The sequence below is a fragment of the Amaranthus tricolor genome, chromosome 1 (assembly GCF_026212465.1).
Source record: "Amaranthus tricolor cultivar Red isolate AtriRed21 chromosome 1, ASM2621246v1, whole genome shotgun sequence".
NCBI lineage: Eukaryota > Viridiplantae > Streptophyta > Magnoliopsida > Caryophyllales > Amaranthaceae > Amaranthus > Amaranthus tricolor.
Genome location: NC_080047.1, coordinates 15090419 through 15108363, shown reverse-complemented (window position 1 = coordinate 15108363; position 17945 = coordinate 15090419). Strand labels below are relative to the sequence as shown.

The 17945-nt window shown below is 33.3% G+C and overlaps 2 protein-coding genes across 2 annotated transcripts; both read left to right on the top strand.

The window, feature by feature from the left end:
* The first annotated feature begins 3684 nt into the window (after window positions 1-3684).
* Window positions 3685-7410, top strand: LOC130805515 (L-ascorbate peroxidase, cytosolic-like). Its single transcript, XM_057670290.1, has 10 exons — window positions 3685-3986; window positions 5312-5445; window positions 5527-5701; window positions 5809-5874; window positions 6046-6094; window positions 6202-6287; window positions 6378-6457; window positions 6549-6651; window positions 6917-6975; window positions 7084-7410. The coding sequence occupies exons 2-10, from the start codon at window positions 5327-5329 to the stop codon at window positions 7097-7099; spliced, it is 753 nt and encodes a 250-aa protein (XP_057526273.1). The 5' UTR covers window positions 3685-3986; window positions 5312-5326; the 3' UTR covers window positions 7100-7410.
* Window positions 7411-14374: 6964 nt separating this feature from the next.
* Window positions 14375-17470, top strand: LOC130805509 (mitogen-activated protein kinase 3-like). The gene is made up of 6 exons (XM_057670284.1): window positions 14375-14883; window positions 14971-15100; window positions 15470-15607; window positions 16005-16337; window positions 16593-16776; window positions 17064-17470. Exons 1-6 carry the CDS (start codon window positions 14708-14710, stop codon window positions 17231-17233), a joined length of 1131 nt encoding a protein of 376 aa, XP_057526267.1. The 5' UTR covers window positions 14375-14707; the 3' UTR covers window positions 17234-17470.
* The last annotated feature ends 475 nt before the right edge of the window (window positions 17471-17945 follow it).

Here is a 17945-nt window from a genome sequence, read left to right as displayed (position 1 = left end):
TGTATATTTTTTAAATTTTAGTCGGCTACCGTAAGTACATACTAACTGTTACACTTACTTCTTCTTCCTTATGCTTTTTCGGTCTATCCCCTACTCATCTTTGGTGGTAGATATCTACTGTGGCCGATCAAAATGTGGTAAGAGATACTGTCAAAAAAACTATACAAATATTGAATTATTTAAAATAATTAATAGTAAATTTTTATTCACGGCAAATAAATAATAAATTAAATTATTTAGGACAACTTTTTAAAAATATATAACACTTCTGGTTGTATAAAAGTAAAAGAATAAATAACGCTACAATACGAGAGTACTATCCCAAGGATATGAAAGCACATACTCTAGGTAAAGTTGTCCTCATCACATTTCCAAATTTCAAGATTGAACTTCAAATACTGAGTCTTATATGAGACCGTCTTATTATGAAATTGGTTCATACAAGTAGCCTATGAATAAAAAATATTAAAATATAATAATATTTAAATTCATATTTATATAAGAATAAATTTTTCAAAATAATTTAGGCCGACTCAATTATAAATATCTCATGATAAGACGGTGTTGAGTCATTCTGAACTTCGAAACGAATATGGAATCTTGATATCCAAAATGTGTTCACACTGATTTCATGGCTGAAATGAACCCATTACTTTTTGGTCTCCTGAAAAAGACGTAATTGCTTAATTTAAGGCAATTGCACCTCCCTTTAGGCTTTATTATTCTTATAGAAATAGAAATACTCTAATTTATATTTTTATTGGTTGGGTATTTTATTTTGAATTTTATTTTGTCTTTGCATAATTTTCGTCATGGTCACATTCCCCTTTAAATTTCATTTATATAATTTTTGTATGGTAATCATTTATTTCTACCTTTTACACATTTTGTCTTATTTTTCAATTATAAATTAATTTTTACACTTTAGACTTTAGGTGTTTTCTCAAAAGCACCGAGAAGATAGTTACTTACTTTAACTTATAATAGTCCAATAAGATATATTTCCATGCCAAATACGATTTATGAATGTTTAGCAATAAAACTTTACTAATCATATGAAGTATATAATTAAGTTATTATACAAGTTTTAAACGAAATAAATAATAATAAATAAATTAACACTACTAAAAGAAAAACTAAAAGCTAACACATATTCTCATGTAATTTTCTAGCCTAAATTTTTAAGGGCAATTATGTCTTAAGAAAAAATCGATGTAAAACAATATGTAGTATTTCCTTATATATAAGTTTAGACATATAACAATAAATCAATTAACAACAAATAAAGCAAAAAAAAAAAAATCAATCAAAATAGTTTTGTTATGAGAAGTGATTATTGGTGTTGAATTAACCACAATTTTTTATTGAAGCAACTTATTAAAAAAATTATACTTAGAACAATACAATTTTATCTATTGTTAATTCACAATTTTTAAAAGAACTGTTTATTTGCAAGAAAGTCAAAATTCACGAATCATTAATAAATTATTTATCCTAGACCATCAAACTTGATGAGTTTAGGTCTAAATTTACAACTTTTGAACACGATAGATGTTCAAGTCTTATTCCACAAAAATAAATGAGCTTGAATCAATTCTAATTGGACCAAACTTGCTCTCGTATATGTATATGTATATGAACGGAATCCAATTAATTAATAACAAAATTAAGTTTAGTCCAAATATGTATCCTTAAGTAAGGGATTATGCTGGGCTTTGGGTTTGTTTTTGCTATCAAACCAAATTTTGCAATAAGACCACTCTTTAAAATGTCAAATTGACCTGCACAATTACCAAGGGTTAAGAGGGCCCAGAATGATTTTTCAGGGACCTACTCCAATACCAAAGTTAGTGTTTCTATGATGTAATTTGCCTAACAAGTCCTCTCCAAGTGAATGGTGCAGCTTGGTGGATATTTGCTTAGAGGTTTTTTAGCGTGAGGCTTTTAATGTATGAATTTGATGAACAAAAGCTTGAATTAATTCAATAAATGTTCTTACAAAGTTCCAATTGTCTTTTGAAGATTAATGAAATATTTTTAGTTCTTAATTCATGCACAAGTGATAAATTGTTTGATTCTTATGCTTGAGTGAATTGTATTTTCTATTGAGAATTAGTTAACTTCTTAAGGGCTTAAATTGGAGTATCTATAGCCCATTATTGGACTATCAATGAATGTCCCAAATGCCCTCAATGGATGTCTTCATCAATCCCAAAATATGTATAAACGGCTACAACCACTGAAGTGTCAAATTGTCGTTGGTCTCTCAGCGGTACATTTAGAGGCTGACACCTATCCCATTACTAAAAAAGTAAACGTCTTTGCATTACGGTCGAGTGAACTATATACTGTAAATGTACTTATGGGGCAGCTTTTAATTTATGCATTGTTCTTTTGTCTCTCTTTAATTTTCTTCCCTACTAAGTAACTTCATACTCTCTGAATCAGGAACCGATCTCTTAATCCTGACTCATTAACTAATCTTTAAACTCTAAATTATTTAATAATTATTTTTTTCCTTGAATTAAAATCCCTAATCCTGACACATACATCACTCAAACTCGATCTATGGTCCATAATATTTGATATCGAGTCCGATTATTCACCAAAGTAATTGAATACCTATTTAGTTATGAGACAATATTAGGTTGAGCATGAATTGATTACCTAATTACCTTTGTTCTTTGCCACACATTATATCAAAATAGATACAAGTCGATATGGACTAATTTTCAAAGATGATATATTAATTGTTTTACCACACTTATATCAGGAAGATTATATAGCAAAAGCATGATGCATGATGGAAGAATCTATTCATTAAATATATTATTAAATAACCCCCTCATGACTTTATTAATAAGTGAGTATTACCTAATATAACATAAAATTTAAAATTATTATTAAATCACACTTTTAATGTACTTCCTCCATTTCCTAATATTTTTTCCGTTTAAAATACTCTATTTTGAAGAGAGAAATTTGATTAAGATTTTTAAGATATATATAGATGATAATATATCTATGTATGATCTTGTTAGATTCATCTTAATATATACTTTTCTATCATATATTTTTTTATTATTATTTTTTATGATACGTATTTAGATATTAAGGCTCAAAATTTACTTTGAAAACTGTGTAAGAAGAACAAAAAAAAAGAGGGAATATTATATATTAATTCTATTTTTTATTTCGTTTCTAATATACTCATTCAAATATGTTATTATTCTTGTTAACAAACAACTTTTTCCTTAAATGTTACTCCATAATAATAATTAGTGTATTTGAGACTCATTAGTTTTTTCCGTTTTATTTGTTTGTAGTTTGATTAGTTTTGTCTTCCATTGATACTGTATTTGTATGTTTTTGTGTTTTCTGTCTTTAAACTTTACCTTTGCATGGTCCTTAATTACAATGTGATATTCAATTTGAAGGAATTTCTTCACTCGTAACCTCCTCGTAATATGGATATTAATTTGTTTTCTTTTAGATTCTCCTTTAACCCACCTAGATGGAGTTGATGGAAATAATAAATGCTAATAAATAAAAAAGCAAAAGGAAATGAATCATAAGAAGAAGGCAAAAGAGATAGAATGAAGGCGGATCATTTTAGTAATATTCTTTTCACATTTATATGATATGATAATAATTAAAAAATAATTATCATTTGATTAGAAAAACTTTTAAAAATCTCCACCTACTACCCACATTCCAACCTTAACCCCCTTATAAAAGTCAAGCAAGCATCCTCCAACAAGGCTCGACCAATCAAAAGCCTCGACTTCAAACATCATTTTCAGCCGCTCGTTTTCAGCCAACTCAACGGCTCAGATTAAACTACTAGAATCTTCGTAAACCCCGTCTTCTTTATATCATCTTCATTTTTCATTCAATATCATTGACTGAACTTGTGCTCTCCTCGTGCTCACCTTTCTGCATTTCTGTGATTCTTCATCTCAATTTCCATTTTTTCATCTTTTCAGGTTCGTCAGCTTTTTTCTCTCATTATCATCTTAAATCTGATTCAGATCTATGCGATTGTATTTTTTTTTGTTTTCATTTTATTGTTTGATTTCTTTGCTCTCATTTTCGTTAAATTTTTTGATAGTTTGTGTTGAGTTGTTCATCGTATGATATGCTTTTGTTCATGACACATTTCGTGATTTATAGCGTCCGATTCTGATTTTTTCAAGTAAACATCGATCTGGAATGATTGAATCACTATTTCCCCCAAAATAAGCTGGAAGTGTTTACTTGCTTATCTTATACTTCGATGATCGCTGTGGAAATATGGGCTACAGAGGATTTATGAGCGATATTTGCTTTGTTCACTCATCTGATGTTTTTTTTTTTGCTATTTCTACTTTTTTTAATCTCTTTTGATGGTTCGAAATTGTTATCATATATACATTTCATGTACGTTGAAAAGTCTCTTACCACTATTTTTCTGAATTTAGTAAAGTACTTTATTAAGAAAATAGATGATCTGAAATAGTTTAAGAAATTGTTATCATATAAACATTTCATGTACGTTGAAAAGTCTCTTACCACTATTTTTCTGAATTTAGTAAAGTACTTTATTAAGAAAATAGATGATCTGAAATAGTTTAAGAAATTGTTATCATATATACATTTCATGTACGTTGAAAAGTCTCTTACCACTATTCAGCCAACTTAGACATTATTCTTTAGTGTCATAGTTAAAAAATAGTTTAAGAAAAAATTGGATAAAAGTGTTAAAAATTATTTATTTTACGGGAAGGTAGGAAGGTAGGAAAGTGTGAATTACGACCAAAATAATAGAAGTATTTTGAATGTGTGGACGAGAAGTAAGGAAAAGGTATGAGTTATGACAAAAAAAAATTGAAATAACTTTTACCGCGTTCTATTTAGATTTATCATTTATGTGATGTGATAATAGGACAAACATGCTAGGAACATTATCAATGAAAATATCCCAAAATTTTTGGGAGGCAAAATTATTGGATTTCCAAATTGGAAATACTAGTATCTCAAACTGAGAGAAAATGATATGCTATAAGTTTGATTGACCGAAAGATGTATAGAAATTCTTGCTTTTGTTATCTAGGCAGGCAATGAACATTTAAGTAGTGCTAGTAACTTATAAGTGAACAACTCGCCGCAATCTGCTAACGGCTTTGATAATTTTTTTTTCTGTTTATGTATCATAAGGATCATGATTTCAAATCAATTTTTGATAATAGTAATGATTGTCCCCTTTATAAGTGATTGATTGTAAAAGCTCGAGTAATAGGTGTTCATTGGATTTTGTCTTTTGATTTATCAGACTTCAATATAAGCCATGGGGAAGAGCTACCCAGCTGTTAGCGAGGATTACCAGAAATCTATTGAGAAGGCCAGGAGAAAGCTTAGGGGTTTGATTGCTGAGAAACAATGCGCTCCTCTCATGCTTCGTCTTGCGTAAGTGTATTGAGATTGTTTGTGGGACGCTTTGATTTGCATGAATAGGAATTGATTGATGCTTGTATGTTTGTTGAACAGATGGCACTCTGCTGGTACCTTTGATGTGCAATCAAGGACTGGAGGACCCTTTGGTACAATGAGGCACAAGGCTGAGTTGGCTCATGGTGCCAACAATGGGCTTGACATTGCTGTTAGATTGTTGGAGCCCCTAAAAGAACAATTCCCCAATATCTCTTATGCCGACTTCTACCAGGTATAGCCTTCATACAATGTTTTGGACCTATGGGACAACTTTCAATTCTTGTTTTGTTTTGTTGGCTGTTTACTATTACTAACTTTTTCCCTGTAAATGTGATATAGTTGGCTGGAGTTGTAGCTGTTGAGGTCACTGGTGGACCTGAAGTTCCCTTCCACCCAGGCAGAGAGGTTTGTGATTATTTCATATCTCACCTTTCTTACATTGTTCGACAGTTGCAACAGTTTTTTCATGTTTTTGGCATGCTTGATAATGATAGTGTTGCATCAGGCTCTTATGCTCTTATACCATATAAAAAATCTTGGATCATTGCTCATGATTGAATTTTCTTGTTATTCCAGGACAAGCCAGAGCCACCCCAAGAAGGCCGGCTCCCTGATGCCACCAAGGGTATGCATCATTCTATTTGAACTGACTAGTATTCATAAGATTCTATTTGGAAAAGGTAAACCTCATATAGTAGGCTGGAAATCTTAAATGTGTTGGAACTGTTGCAGGTTCTGACCACTTGAGGGATGTCTTCATCAAGCAAATGGGTCTAACTGAGCAGGACATTGTTGCTCTCTCTGGAGGCCACACCTTGGTATGTCTAACGTTTATTCATGGCGGTGGGTTATATTTTCTCCACGCCTTAATCGTTGTTAATGCATTGGCTTTCTACAAACTTGTATAGGGGAGATGCCACAAGGAGCGCTCTGGTTTCGAGGGACCTTGGACTGCCAACCCACTGGTCTTTGACAACTCCTACTTCAAGTAAGTTCATTTTATATATTGAACTCTGTTTTCTCATAAGGCAGTAATATGGCGACATGTTATCAACAATTTTTGTTTCACATAATGGCAGGGAACTGTTGAGTGGTGAGAAGGAAGGTCTCTTGCAACTACCATCTGACAAGGCTCTTCTGTCTGACCCTGTCTTCCGCCCATTTGTTGAGAAATATGCTGCTGTATGTTTTTTGTTTCACCTAATTTGATATACTACATTGCATAAGATAACGTGAATTTAGATAGTATCTGGTCAAACCTACACCCTCGCCCCCCAAACCACCATCCTTTCTTTGGCGTTGGTACTCTCCCCCTGCTACTGCTAGATGTGCATATTTCTGCAAACAGATGGTTTATTTTTACTGTAGGATAGAGCAAAATGGAAAATCTAATTTCATCACTATGCTATCTGCACTTATGACTTAACTGCGAAATTTCCTTCATCAGGATGAGGATGCATTCTTTGCTGACTATGCTGAAGCACACCTGAAACTCTCCGAACTTGGGTAATGATCCTAATCATGTTTTTCAAGATGTGGAAATTAAGATAGCAAAATTATCATGTTATGCTAGATGTTGGTCCTAAGACGTTTTTTTTTGTGTCTCTCTTCTAGGTTTGCTGATGCTTAAGCAGCTGGAGATTTTAAAGAGAGGGTAGCATCGCTGCATCTTTTGGTGTTTTGCATTTAGAATATGATGTGGCCATATGGGAGTTCTTTTAGCACATACGCATGGTTGCCTTGCGTGAGGGTTTGGACACTCTTTGTATCTTTTTGCGAGTGATGGTTTTTGGAGTGTGTAGAAGAGCTTCTAGTTTGTGTTTCGGTTGGTCATGATGTTGATCATTTTGCTTCGTTAATAAAAGATGGATATCGATGTTAGCCAATGTTCTGATTTGCGTTTTATACCTTATGCAAATTTTAGTGTTTGTTGATGCTCAAGTTTTTCATGCACTGTTCTAGCCTCTGAACAAGAACCACCCATCTTGAGGTGTTCAAACGACGATTCGATATTTACCTGACTTCAAAATGATATAATAACTATATACTTCCTCCGTTTTGAAATATTCACTACATAACAAATTTTGACACTATTTATCATTCAAGTTTATTTTGTATATTGCGGCTAATGTGTAAGAAAAAAATATAATCACTTGAGATTTTGATTGAATTGTCTAATCGCGTATTTTTATGATATTAACTTTTATAATTTTTAGATGTGTATAGTTTAATATATAATTAATCAAAATAACACGTTAAATTGCGTAAAAAGTCAAATGTAGCAATTATAGTGGAACGGACAAAGTAAAATCCAAAGTTGATACTGAAATTGATTTTAAACTTACAATTGAGCCGATAACTTGAATGAACATGTATAAATTCATCTTATGCTAACTGGAAATTTAAAGAATCTCTTTTGCGATCTCATAAAATATTGGATTTGTGTTTAATATATCGTCACTCTTAATAAAATAAATTTTCAATATTGTCTTTGTCTTTAATTCATTACATACTTTTATCTCTCTAACTTCTCTCTAAAATAAATATTATTTAAATTTTAAAATATTGCTATAAATTTATTCTCAAAATAATAATTAAATTTTAAATAAATATTAATTAAATTTAGAAAATAAAATAAAATAAAAAATTATTATTACAAAACTAAAAATTATTTATAATAATTAAATTTTAAAATTGTTATTGATTAAATTCAAATTTTAATTAAATAAAAAATTATTTTAAATTATTAAATAAAATAATTATTAATCAAATAAATATTAATATTTAAAAAAAATCAAAAAATTGATATATTCGTACAAATCGTGCAACTCGACCTAGGCCCAATCGATTTGATCGTCTTTTGCGAGTATTTTCACTCACATTGAGAATTTCGCTTGTCCTGTACGAGAAGTCTTTTCACCATGAGACCAACCCATACAAGTATTTCTAAACATACATAATAAAAAAGTATACATTAAGACGAATCTAATGAAATCTCATATGGATATATTTTATCTTCTAAATATGTCTCGAAAACCTTAATTAAATTTCTCTTTCCTTGAAGTGAAATATTCCAAATAAAAATAACGTTAGAGAACGAATGGAGTAAAAGAAAAAAAAAGTAGATAAGTATCGTTGTTACACAAAATCAGAAAAGAACCAATTATGCATTAAAATTGATAACTGCTAACTAATTTTTTTTTTAAATCAAATATCAAAATAATAAAATAAGAAAAGTGTTAGATATGGTGACTCAATAATTATGGGGACTAAAAATTGAGAGATAGGTTAGGAGTTTTCCCACTATTAATAAAGATGCGTGAAAACAAGTTAAGGTGGTTTTGGACATTTGAAGAGAAAGACTATCGATGCACCCATGAGGATAGTGGAAAACCTCATAATGAAGGGTAAGAGAAGTTAAGGTAGATCTAAAAGAACATCGGAGGAGCAAATAAAGATCAATTTGTGTGAGTTGCACTTCTTTGAGTTTCTGACGAGGGATTAAAGTAGTTTGAGGCACCCAATCCATGTCTTAAACTTTTGATTGTTACCTTTCACTTACCTCTTTATGCACTAGTTAGTTTTTTAATTTATTTGGATATTTCATGATGTACCACTGAGTTTCTTCGAAATTCACCATATACCACACAAAATGTTCTAATTCACCATATACCATTGAGTTTTCGTCCGTTAGCACTGAAAACCATTAATGAAAACTGCCGTCAGTATGTCGTTTGTGGTAAATTAATAATTCACCATATACCATTACTTTTTTTATTTGCGTCAAATATTTAAAAAATATAGCCGTTGGAATTATGATAAATAAAAGAAGTGTCATACAAACCAAGTACTTAACATTTTGTTCAAAAACAACTTGACAATAAATACTGTTCACCAAAAAAATGACACTAAACAATGCTAAGTAGCAGCCTTTCTCTTTCCCCTTGTGTTGCCTTTCTGTGAAGAGGAAGCTGCATGTTCTGCCTTCTTTGATGATGCCTTTTTTGCCTTGCATGTCACTGCATTGTGGCCTAGTTCTTTGCATAGGCTGCATTTGTTATTCTTATGCCTCTTTCCTTTTTTTTTTGCTTCATGAGCACCTCTTCTCCTTTGCTTAGGTGGTCTGCCAACATTTATTTTCCCTTGGGGTGGTGCAATTTCTGGCACATCTAGTGAAGGCCAGTGAGTTGGATCAGTCATGGGGTGGATGTGATCTCCATAAGTGAGTTAGTATGCAGCCCCCTAGTAGAAAGGTGAGACAAAGTCCTTAGGATCAAGTCTCTTGTTGTAAATGACCCTTAGACCATGCTTGCAAGGGATCCTTGATCCTTGCCATTTCCCACACCCACAAGTCATATTTCCAAGGGTGACAGGGAATTTGACATGGCCATCCCTCACCTCAAACTCTCCACCACCAGGTGTAGTGACATGGCAGAACCTAGAATCATCAGTCCTAGTCGCCAGCACCCATTTGCATGCTCTGTTAGCTCATTAGGTTCCATGCTTACTGCTTTATCGAACCTGAAACCCATCCTTTTCATGCACCAATTCCTGACAGCTTAATTATTCAAAAAACAAAAAAAAATCACAATAAGCAACAACAATTTTTTTTGCATTTAAATGAGCAAAACAGGAACATAAATTTACCTTCTAGCAATGTCAACACAGGCATGTCCCTGTTGACCTTTGTTATTGCATTGAATGACTCTACAAAGTTTGTTGTGTTATGATCACAACAAACTGTCCTGTTAAACATGTGCACACTCCACTGCTCTTCTACATTTTTGAGATAGTCATATGCTGCTGCATCAGACTCTTTTATTTTGGACATAGCTTTTTCAAAAACGTACTCATTGTAGGCATTTGCAGCAATCCAAAACATCTTATGAAATGCTGCCCCACTCCATCCTGCAACCTTGCAATTTGAGTACAAATGCTGGTAGCATATTCTCCTGGTAGCTCTTGGGAACACCTCAAACAATGTTGTTTCAACCCCCTAAAAAACAAGACTAAGTTAATAAACAGCTTCATGATCTCAAATTAAAGACAAAGAAGAAACTTACCCTTATCCTGTCACTGATAAAAGTCCAGTCATCCTTCTGAGATTCATACTGAGCAAACAAGCACCTTAAGTTTCTGAAAAAATAAGTCCAGAAATCTATGCTCTTTGTGTCAATAATCCCATAGGCTAACACAAAGATCTCATTATTCCCATCTATTGCAACTGCAGTGACCATAACCCCTTTGTAATACCCACTTAAATGTGCACCATCTATTCCTATGATAGGTCTACAACCACCTAAGAATTCTCTCACTTGAGCTGCAAAAGATATGAAACAGGCCTTAAATTGCAAACTGTCAGTCCATGTAACCAGAGCCCCTAGCTAAACTCTTCACTTTGTATAACAATCTCAACTTCACATGTATCCTGTACTTTTCCATGCACAACCTCTGTAATGAATCAACTGGGACATCTAGGTTTGCCTCTAAGTCTTGAAACAATTGTCTGCATAGCCATGCTGAAGAGACCATAGGATTCTCTTCCAGCCTCCCACAAGTTGCATGCTCTCCTTCTAGCTTCTTTATGGCCCAACTGACTTTGTCTCTTAGAACTGAAGCAAGAATCCTCTAAGTGCAATCCCTCATCAAACACCTTTCTATATACCTCTTACTGTCAACATGGTCAACTGAAACATAGAAGCCCTCTTGTATGCAGTAATCTCTGAATACATCTAGAAACTGTGTTTTGGTTTCAAAAATCAACCACTCCTCAAGAACAATAGATCCAAATGGTAATTGAGACCAGATTTTACCATTTTTGTACATTTTGTCTAACACATGAGACCCATCTAAGTAATCCTCAAAGGTCTTCTCATGTATATTATCACGAACATCTTCTTCTCTCACAATGTACTCATCCTCACTGTCCAACTTCATATCAGAATCAGCCTCAACATCAGAAGCTTCATAATCACCATCCTCACTATCATCAGAAGGCCAAGCATCAGACTCAACATCAATTTCTTCAACCACCAAGTTTTTTTTGCCTCTAGTGTTGATTTGCCTCCCTGCTATAATTTTCTTGCCAACATCAAGGTCAAACATAACAGCAATGCTTCTAGGCACCCTCCACTCTTTGGGTTTAAGCCTGGTTTGTTCTTTGGGCTGGGTTGGTTGTCTAGGCTACTGTTGGGTTGACTGTGCAGGGGTATTTTCTTCTTCTTTGGAGTAAGCTTTTTTCTGCTTGGAGGGTTATTTCGTGGAGATGTTTGTGAGCATGTAGGTTGTGAAGGTTGAGGTTGTGAATCTCCTGGAAAAACCTTATCAGCTGCTAAGGTTGCAAACACTATTACATATTCAATCCCATCATCATCAACATTCAAAACAGGGACCTCTACAATCACAGTATATGCCTGCTAGGCCAAAAGTTGCTCCTCAGCTTCTGCTTCCTCTGTCATCCTTCTATTCTCTTCCTCCATTAGCCTAATTTTTTCAGCCCTGTTCTTCAAATTTTTTGCCCAACTAGCTTCTGCAGACTGAAACACAAGAGATGGTGTTTCTGTCTCTTCTATAAACACTTCAATTTCACTCTTCCCTTCATTCCATTCCCACATTTTTAACATTACCCCATCATCAACTAACTCTAACTTACGATTTGTTCTAGGTTTAGTGACAAACAGGGTGAAGTATTTAGGGAGATATACAATCTGTTTCACTGAATCCTTAAACATATACTCAATCAACTCCATCAAATTGGTCTTATCAGTGTCAACCATCCTCATATCAAAATTATTCCCCGGAGCACGAACTAACAACCACATTGTACTCATCCCAACAACATTTACCAACAACACATTACATCACAATCCAAACTATAAATCGCATACAAAACAAAAACACATCACTTTAGCATAATTCAAATTTGCATGCAAAACATCACACTAAACCATAACCCTAACTCAATTTTGCAAAAAAATACAAAATTAAAACTCGAAATGCAAATGGATAAGGATAGTAATACCTTGCGTATGCTTAATCCAACGAATTAGCGAACTTTGTGCGAAATTTAGTCACGACCACCTGTTTTTGGGTTCCAAATCACTTCACAGACCTGCAATTCACTTCACACAAATCGACGCTTTGCAAATTTTTGATGGATTTTATGGGTTCTAGATCAATGATGACGAATATAGAGTTTCTTGAATGGAGAAGAAGAAAGATGGGGGGTCAATTTTTTGAAGATATACGTTGTGTTTGGGGAACTCAACCCTAACAATGGCGCTAGTTGAATGCGTAAGGGCATACCGGTAATTTACCACAAACGGCACACTGACGACAGTTGTCATTAATGGTATTTTGTACTAACGGACAAAAACTCAATGGTATATGGTGAATTAGAACATTTTGTGTGGTATATGATGAATTTCGAAGTAACTCAGTGGTATATCATGAAATATCCGTAATTTATTTTATTAAATTTTTTCTGCTACTTACTTATTTCAATGGCTCGATCATAGTCCAATTTGTGTTGTGATTTGTATGTACCTCTTCTTATGTAGTTTTAGTGTCACTTATCTGAGTATTTCCCTCTAACCTTTGTGCATGGCTCGCTTTGTTTGTGGGTTCAATCCATTTAACTTGACCTTGGCCTATAAAACAAGCCTAATAAGGTGATCGCAGTATAAACAGGATGCTATTACTTTTTAAAGAAGTTTACCGTTAAAGAAAAGTTTATCAACATTCCTTGATCGAGTTCTATTTAAGCTAGATTCAAAGCAAAATAAACTTTAAACAAGTAACGTGTAACAAAAAATAAAATGTTATTACATCCAAAAAAAACCAATGGATCTTGAGACTAAAATACACAATATCCATTATGTATTACACTTGGTTATACTTCCTCCGGTCTAAATTAGTTGTAACATTAGAAAAATGACACTATGTATTCATCATTCTTAATTTGTGATAAGTTTTTAATATGTATTTAAAACATAGTCAAGTGAGATCTTGTTTGATTCGTCTCATTGCAAAGATTATTAATATCAAATTTTTATAATTTTTTATTATATATAATTAGAGATATTAAGTATTGAATTAATGCATTAGACTGCTTGAAAAGACAAACGTTACAAGTAAATTGGAATATCTCAACGAGTAACGACCTTTCTTCTTCAGTTTTTCACAAATTATCCAAGCTGCTAGTTATTAATCAAGATAACCATCATCCAAGCTGCTAGTTATCAATCAAGATAACCATCGCAAGACCATAACAACTAAGAAAATGTAAAATTTTCGAAGTATGAATAATTAAATTAAAATGTACATATGACTCTAGAGTTCAATTTTTCAGAATTGGTAGGTTTGTGTTCGACTCTTAGATTTTCAAACTCTAACGTCTTAGTTTAGATATGGTTAAATTAAAAATTAATAGGTTTATGATCGAAATCTAGTAGGATCCTAGACCTGACCCATGACTATCTCTAATCTCATCCGATGCCAGTGCTAATTGCTAATATACATCATATTGAATTATCACCTTAGTACGTCCTCCCTTTCACTATACTTGCTATATTTAACTTTTTACACAATCCAATGTATTATTTCGATTATTTTTATATTGAAATATAAACATCTAAAAATTAAAAAAATATAATATTATGAAATTTTGTAATTAGACGATTCAAATAAAAATCCACTTGACAATATTTTTTCGTACACATTAGCTGCAATATATAAAATAAGCTTAAACGATGAATAATGTCAATAAGAGTAATATTAGGACTAGAGTATTTTAGAATGGAGAAATTATTACATACTTTACAACTTACAAGCAATAAGGTCCAAATCATATACCCATCAAACTAATAACAAAATAATGATATTCATTATTTGATACCCATTATTAAATTAATACTACTATAATAACTAACAAGTGAAAAGCAGTCAAAACAAAGAGTAAGCAGTCACCAATAAAAAAGACCCAAGAATGAACGCCAACTGTACAATGAATGGCGGGCGGAGAATCAACGCTATTCCTTTAATTTCCACCAAAAAGCGCGTCTTCCTTAACCCATCCCGCCCATTATCTTTCTCCTTTCCTCGCACCCGCGTTTCATTCTAGACTTGATCTTCTTCAACCCTATAAATTACTCTTCTTCCTCCACTTTCTCATCCTCAAACTGTCAAATTTTCAAAGATTTTATTACAAGTTTGACTGATTATTGATCATTCATTAGCAATGGTGGACGCTGCTCAAAATTCGACGGGAAGTAGTCAATTTCCTGAGTTTCCGGCAGCTTTAACTCATGGAGGCCAGTTTATACAGTATAATATTTTTGGTAATTTGTTTGAGGTTACTACTAAGTATCGTCCTCCGATTATGCCAATCGGTCGTGGTGCTTATGGCATCGTCTGGTAATCGTCTTCTTTTTTTCCTTTTTAGTTTTTATTGATTTGTTTGGGTAATTTTGCTTGAACTTGTTTTTGCTGATTTTTGATCAGTTCTGTGTTGAATTCGGAGACTAAGGAGATGGTTGCTATGAAGAAGATTGCTAATGCATTTGATAATTATATGGATGCTAAGCGTACCCTTCGTGAGATCAAAATTCTCCGCCATTTTGATCATGAAAATGTATGTTCATCTTTATTTAACTACTTTTGTTAAAGTGATTTCTTTATTCTAATGATGGATGACAATCATCTGGAAATCAGTCAATCACATAACAATACTTATTCTTGATATTTTTCTATTTACTAATATGTGATCATGTTTTAGGATTCATCAACATTTTTACTTTCTAATTGTGGAATTGGGTCATTCTTGTTGAACCAATTAATTTATTTTGCTTTATTAAAACATATGTCATAATTGACTTATTTGGTGACAATCAAATAATTATAACTTATAGTAGGAGTGTGTAAGATAAGATATCTTTATGTTTTTTGTTGGAAATTTTTTTGAAAAAATACTAATAAATTGTTAATGTTGACTTGAAATCAGATAATAGGATTAAGAGATGTAGTTCCTCCCCCACTAAGAAGAGAATTTAATGATGTGTATGTTGCAACTGAGCTTATGGACACTGATCTTCATCAGATAATCAGATCCAATCAGAGTTTATCAGAAGAACATTGTCAGGTAAAATCCACTCTACTAGTCTTTAATTTATTTGCCAGCCAAATGATGTCGCACAAGTCTTAAATCTGTGGCATAAATAGGAATCTGGTAATGGGGTATACACAATTTGTCAAAACAAGAAGCCTTTGTTTAGGAGTATATATGCCAATCCACAAATTACTTGTTCTAGTAGGTATTTTGGTAAATCTAGAGTAAATTCTTAGTCTTATATGTGGTCTAACGAGACTTTTTACGACACTCGGTTGGCTTGATTTGTCAAATATAAACATTGTAAGATGATTTTGGTTAGTTAGGCGTCCATGTCTTCTTTTTTGCTTTTAACAATGTTAATACTTGTTTTGTCATGTGTGTTGTATATTGCTTCATTCATTACAATATCTTCTATATATGCTTGCAGTACTTCTTGTACCAGATACTTCGTGGGCTTAAGTACATCCATTCAGCAAATGTCATCCATAGAGATCTGAAACCAAGCAATCTATTGATTAATGCAAATTGTGATCTTAAGATTTGTGATTTTGGCCTTGCAAGGCCGACTTCAGAAAACGAACACATGACTGAATATGTTGTCACTAGATGGTATAGAGCACCTGAGCTGTTGCTTAATTCTTCTGATTACACTGCTGTAATTGATTTGTGGTCTGTGGGCTGTATATTCATGGAGCTCATGAACAGAAGGCCTTTGTTTCCTGGCAAGGACCATGTTCATCAAATGCGCCTGTTGACGGAGGTGAGATTTTCCAAGACAGAACTATTCAACTCCATTTGTTGTTGATCATAAGTTTTACAATTATTTTATTTATAATTTTTTGACCTGAAAAGAGAGAGTCCCCTGCTGTGATACTGTCTACAAGTTATATCATGCTTTTCTAACCCTTCATGAAGATAGAGGATATGGACATAATACTAATAGAAATATGTGGATAAAAGTCCAATCAATGCCACAATTTGCATTTTCTTACTAATTTTCCTTTTCATTTATCAGCTGCTTGGGACACCCACTGAAGCTGATCTAGGATTTCTTCAAAATGAAGATGCAAGAAGATACATCCGGCAACTTCCGCCACAACCTTGTCAGCCATTAAGACAAAGTTTTCCCCATGTTAATCCCTTAGCAATTGATCTTATTGAGAGGATGCTGATATTTGATCCCACTCGGAGAATTACTGGTAAGTTTATTTCTTGAAACCAATGTTCTTCTCAAAATATTAGAAAGTAGTGCAATAGTTCTAGGATATATAGTTGAACTCTAGCCTTTAGGGACTGTGCAGTGCGCACCTTACACCACTTCCTGAAGCTGTTCATGGAACCATTAAGGTTTCACATAGAGGAAGTGATTAGGTCCAATCAATCTTGATCTTCCGATACATTTGATTTATCCAAAATTTTGATGAAAATTTAGGTCTGTATCTGTGTAGATGTGATTTAATGTATTCTTTACTTTGGTTATGTGCAGTGGAAGAAGCACTATCACATCCTTATCTTGCTAGATTACATGATATAGCTGATGAACCTGTATGCCAAGAGGCTTTTTCATTTGAATTCGAGCAACAAGTCTTGGGTGAAGAAGAGATGAAAGAAATGATATATCAAGAAGCTTTGGCACTGAACCCATGTTATGCTTGATTAGGAGCTTTAGCTTTGGATTGATTCGTTATGGACTATGTAGCTGGCCTCATATTGTTGTAGCCTTGGGGGACAACGAGATGTTGATTCTTTCATTTTTATTTTTTGGGGTACTTGTGTAATATATCTTCATCTGCATATATTTTGAGAGTTTTTTTGAACTCTCTGGCTTTTGTGAAACGCGATTGTAAGTTGCCAAAAAAGGAATAAGAAAGAAAAAGCGTTGTATTCAAGTAAGTGACATTACCTTTGATTTATTAGTTTATTGTAGCTCAAACTTGTAGCTTGGCACTCATACTCTACAAAAATATGGAAATACATATATATAGGCGAAGGGGGATAAATGGGGCAACATTGTAAAAATAAGAAGCAACAGACGCAAAGGACAGAACATGAGCCGCAACTCACTCGACCTTGGCTCGCTCGAGCGGCTCGATTGTAAAAATGAGCCGCAACATTGTAAAAATAAGAAGCTACTGTTCATTTTTTGCCCATGAATTCTTGCCTCAAGTTTCCTCCAATCCCTTCCCTTACGTGCTTCAGCCTTCTTACTCCTGTGCATTCTGATGCTAATGACGGGGGAGATTACTTGCTTGACCATCCTTACAATCATCATGAAGGCAAGTGGATAAACTCTTGATTTTGGCTATAAATACCGCAAGGATCTCAAAGGAAGGCACACCCATCAGCTCATAAGCTGAACTTAGCTTCA

What these genes read in the sequence shown, in the direction of transcription:
- LOC130805515 (XM_057670290.1), top strand. Translation starts at nt 5,327, where the DNA reads ATGGGGAAGAGCTACCCAGCTGTTAGCGAGGATTACCAGAAATCTATT. An exon ending in GCTCCCTGATGCCACCAAGG is followed by an intron (nt 6,095 to 6,201) that starts GTATGCATCATT and finishes GAACTGTTGCAG; the next exon opens with GTTCTGACCACTTGAGGGAT. An exon ending in TCTCTGGAGGCCACACCTTG is followed by an intron (nt 6,288 to 6,377) that starts GTATGTCTAACG and finishes AAACTTGTATAG; the next exon opens with GGGAGATGCCACAAGGAGCG.
- LOC130805509 (XM_057670284.1), top strand. Translation starts at nt 14,708, where the DNA reads ATGGTGGACGCTGCTCAAAATTCGACGGGAAGTAGTCAATTTCCTGAG. An exon ending in GGTGCTTATGGCATCGTCTG is followed by an intron (nt 14,884 to 14,970) that starts GTAATCGTCTTC and finishes ATTTTTGATCAG; the next exon opens with TTCTGTGTTGAATTCGGAGA. An exon ending in GCCATTTTGATCATGAAAAT is followed by an intron (nt 15,101 to 15,469) that starts GTATGTTCATCT and finishes ACTTGAAATCAG; the next exon opens with ATAATAGGATTAAGAGATGT.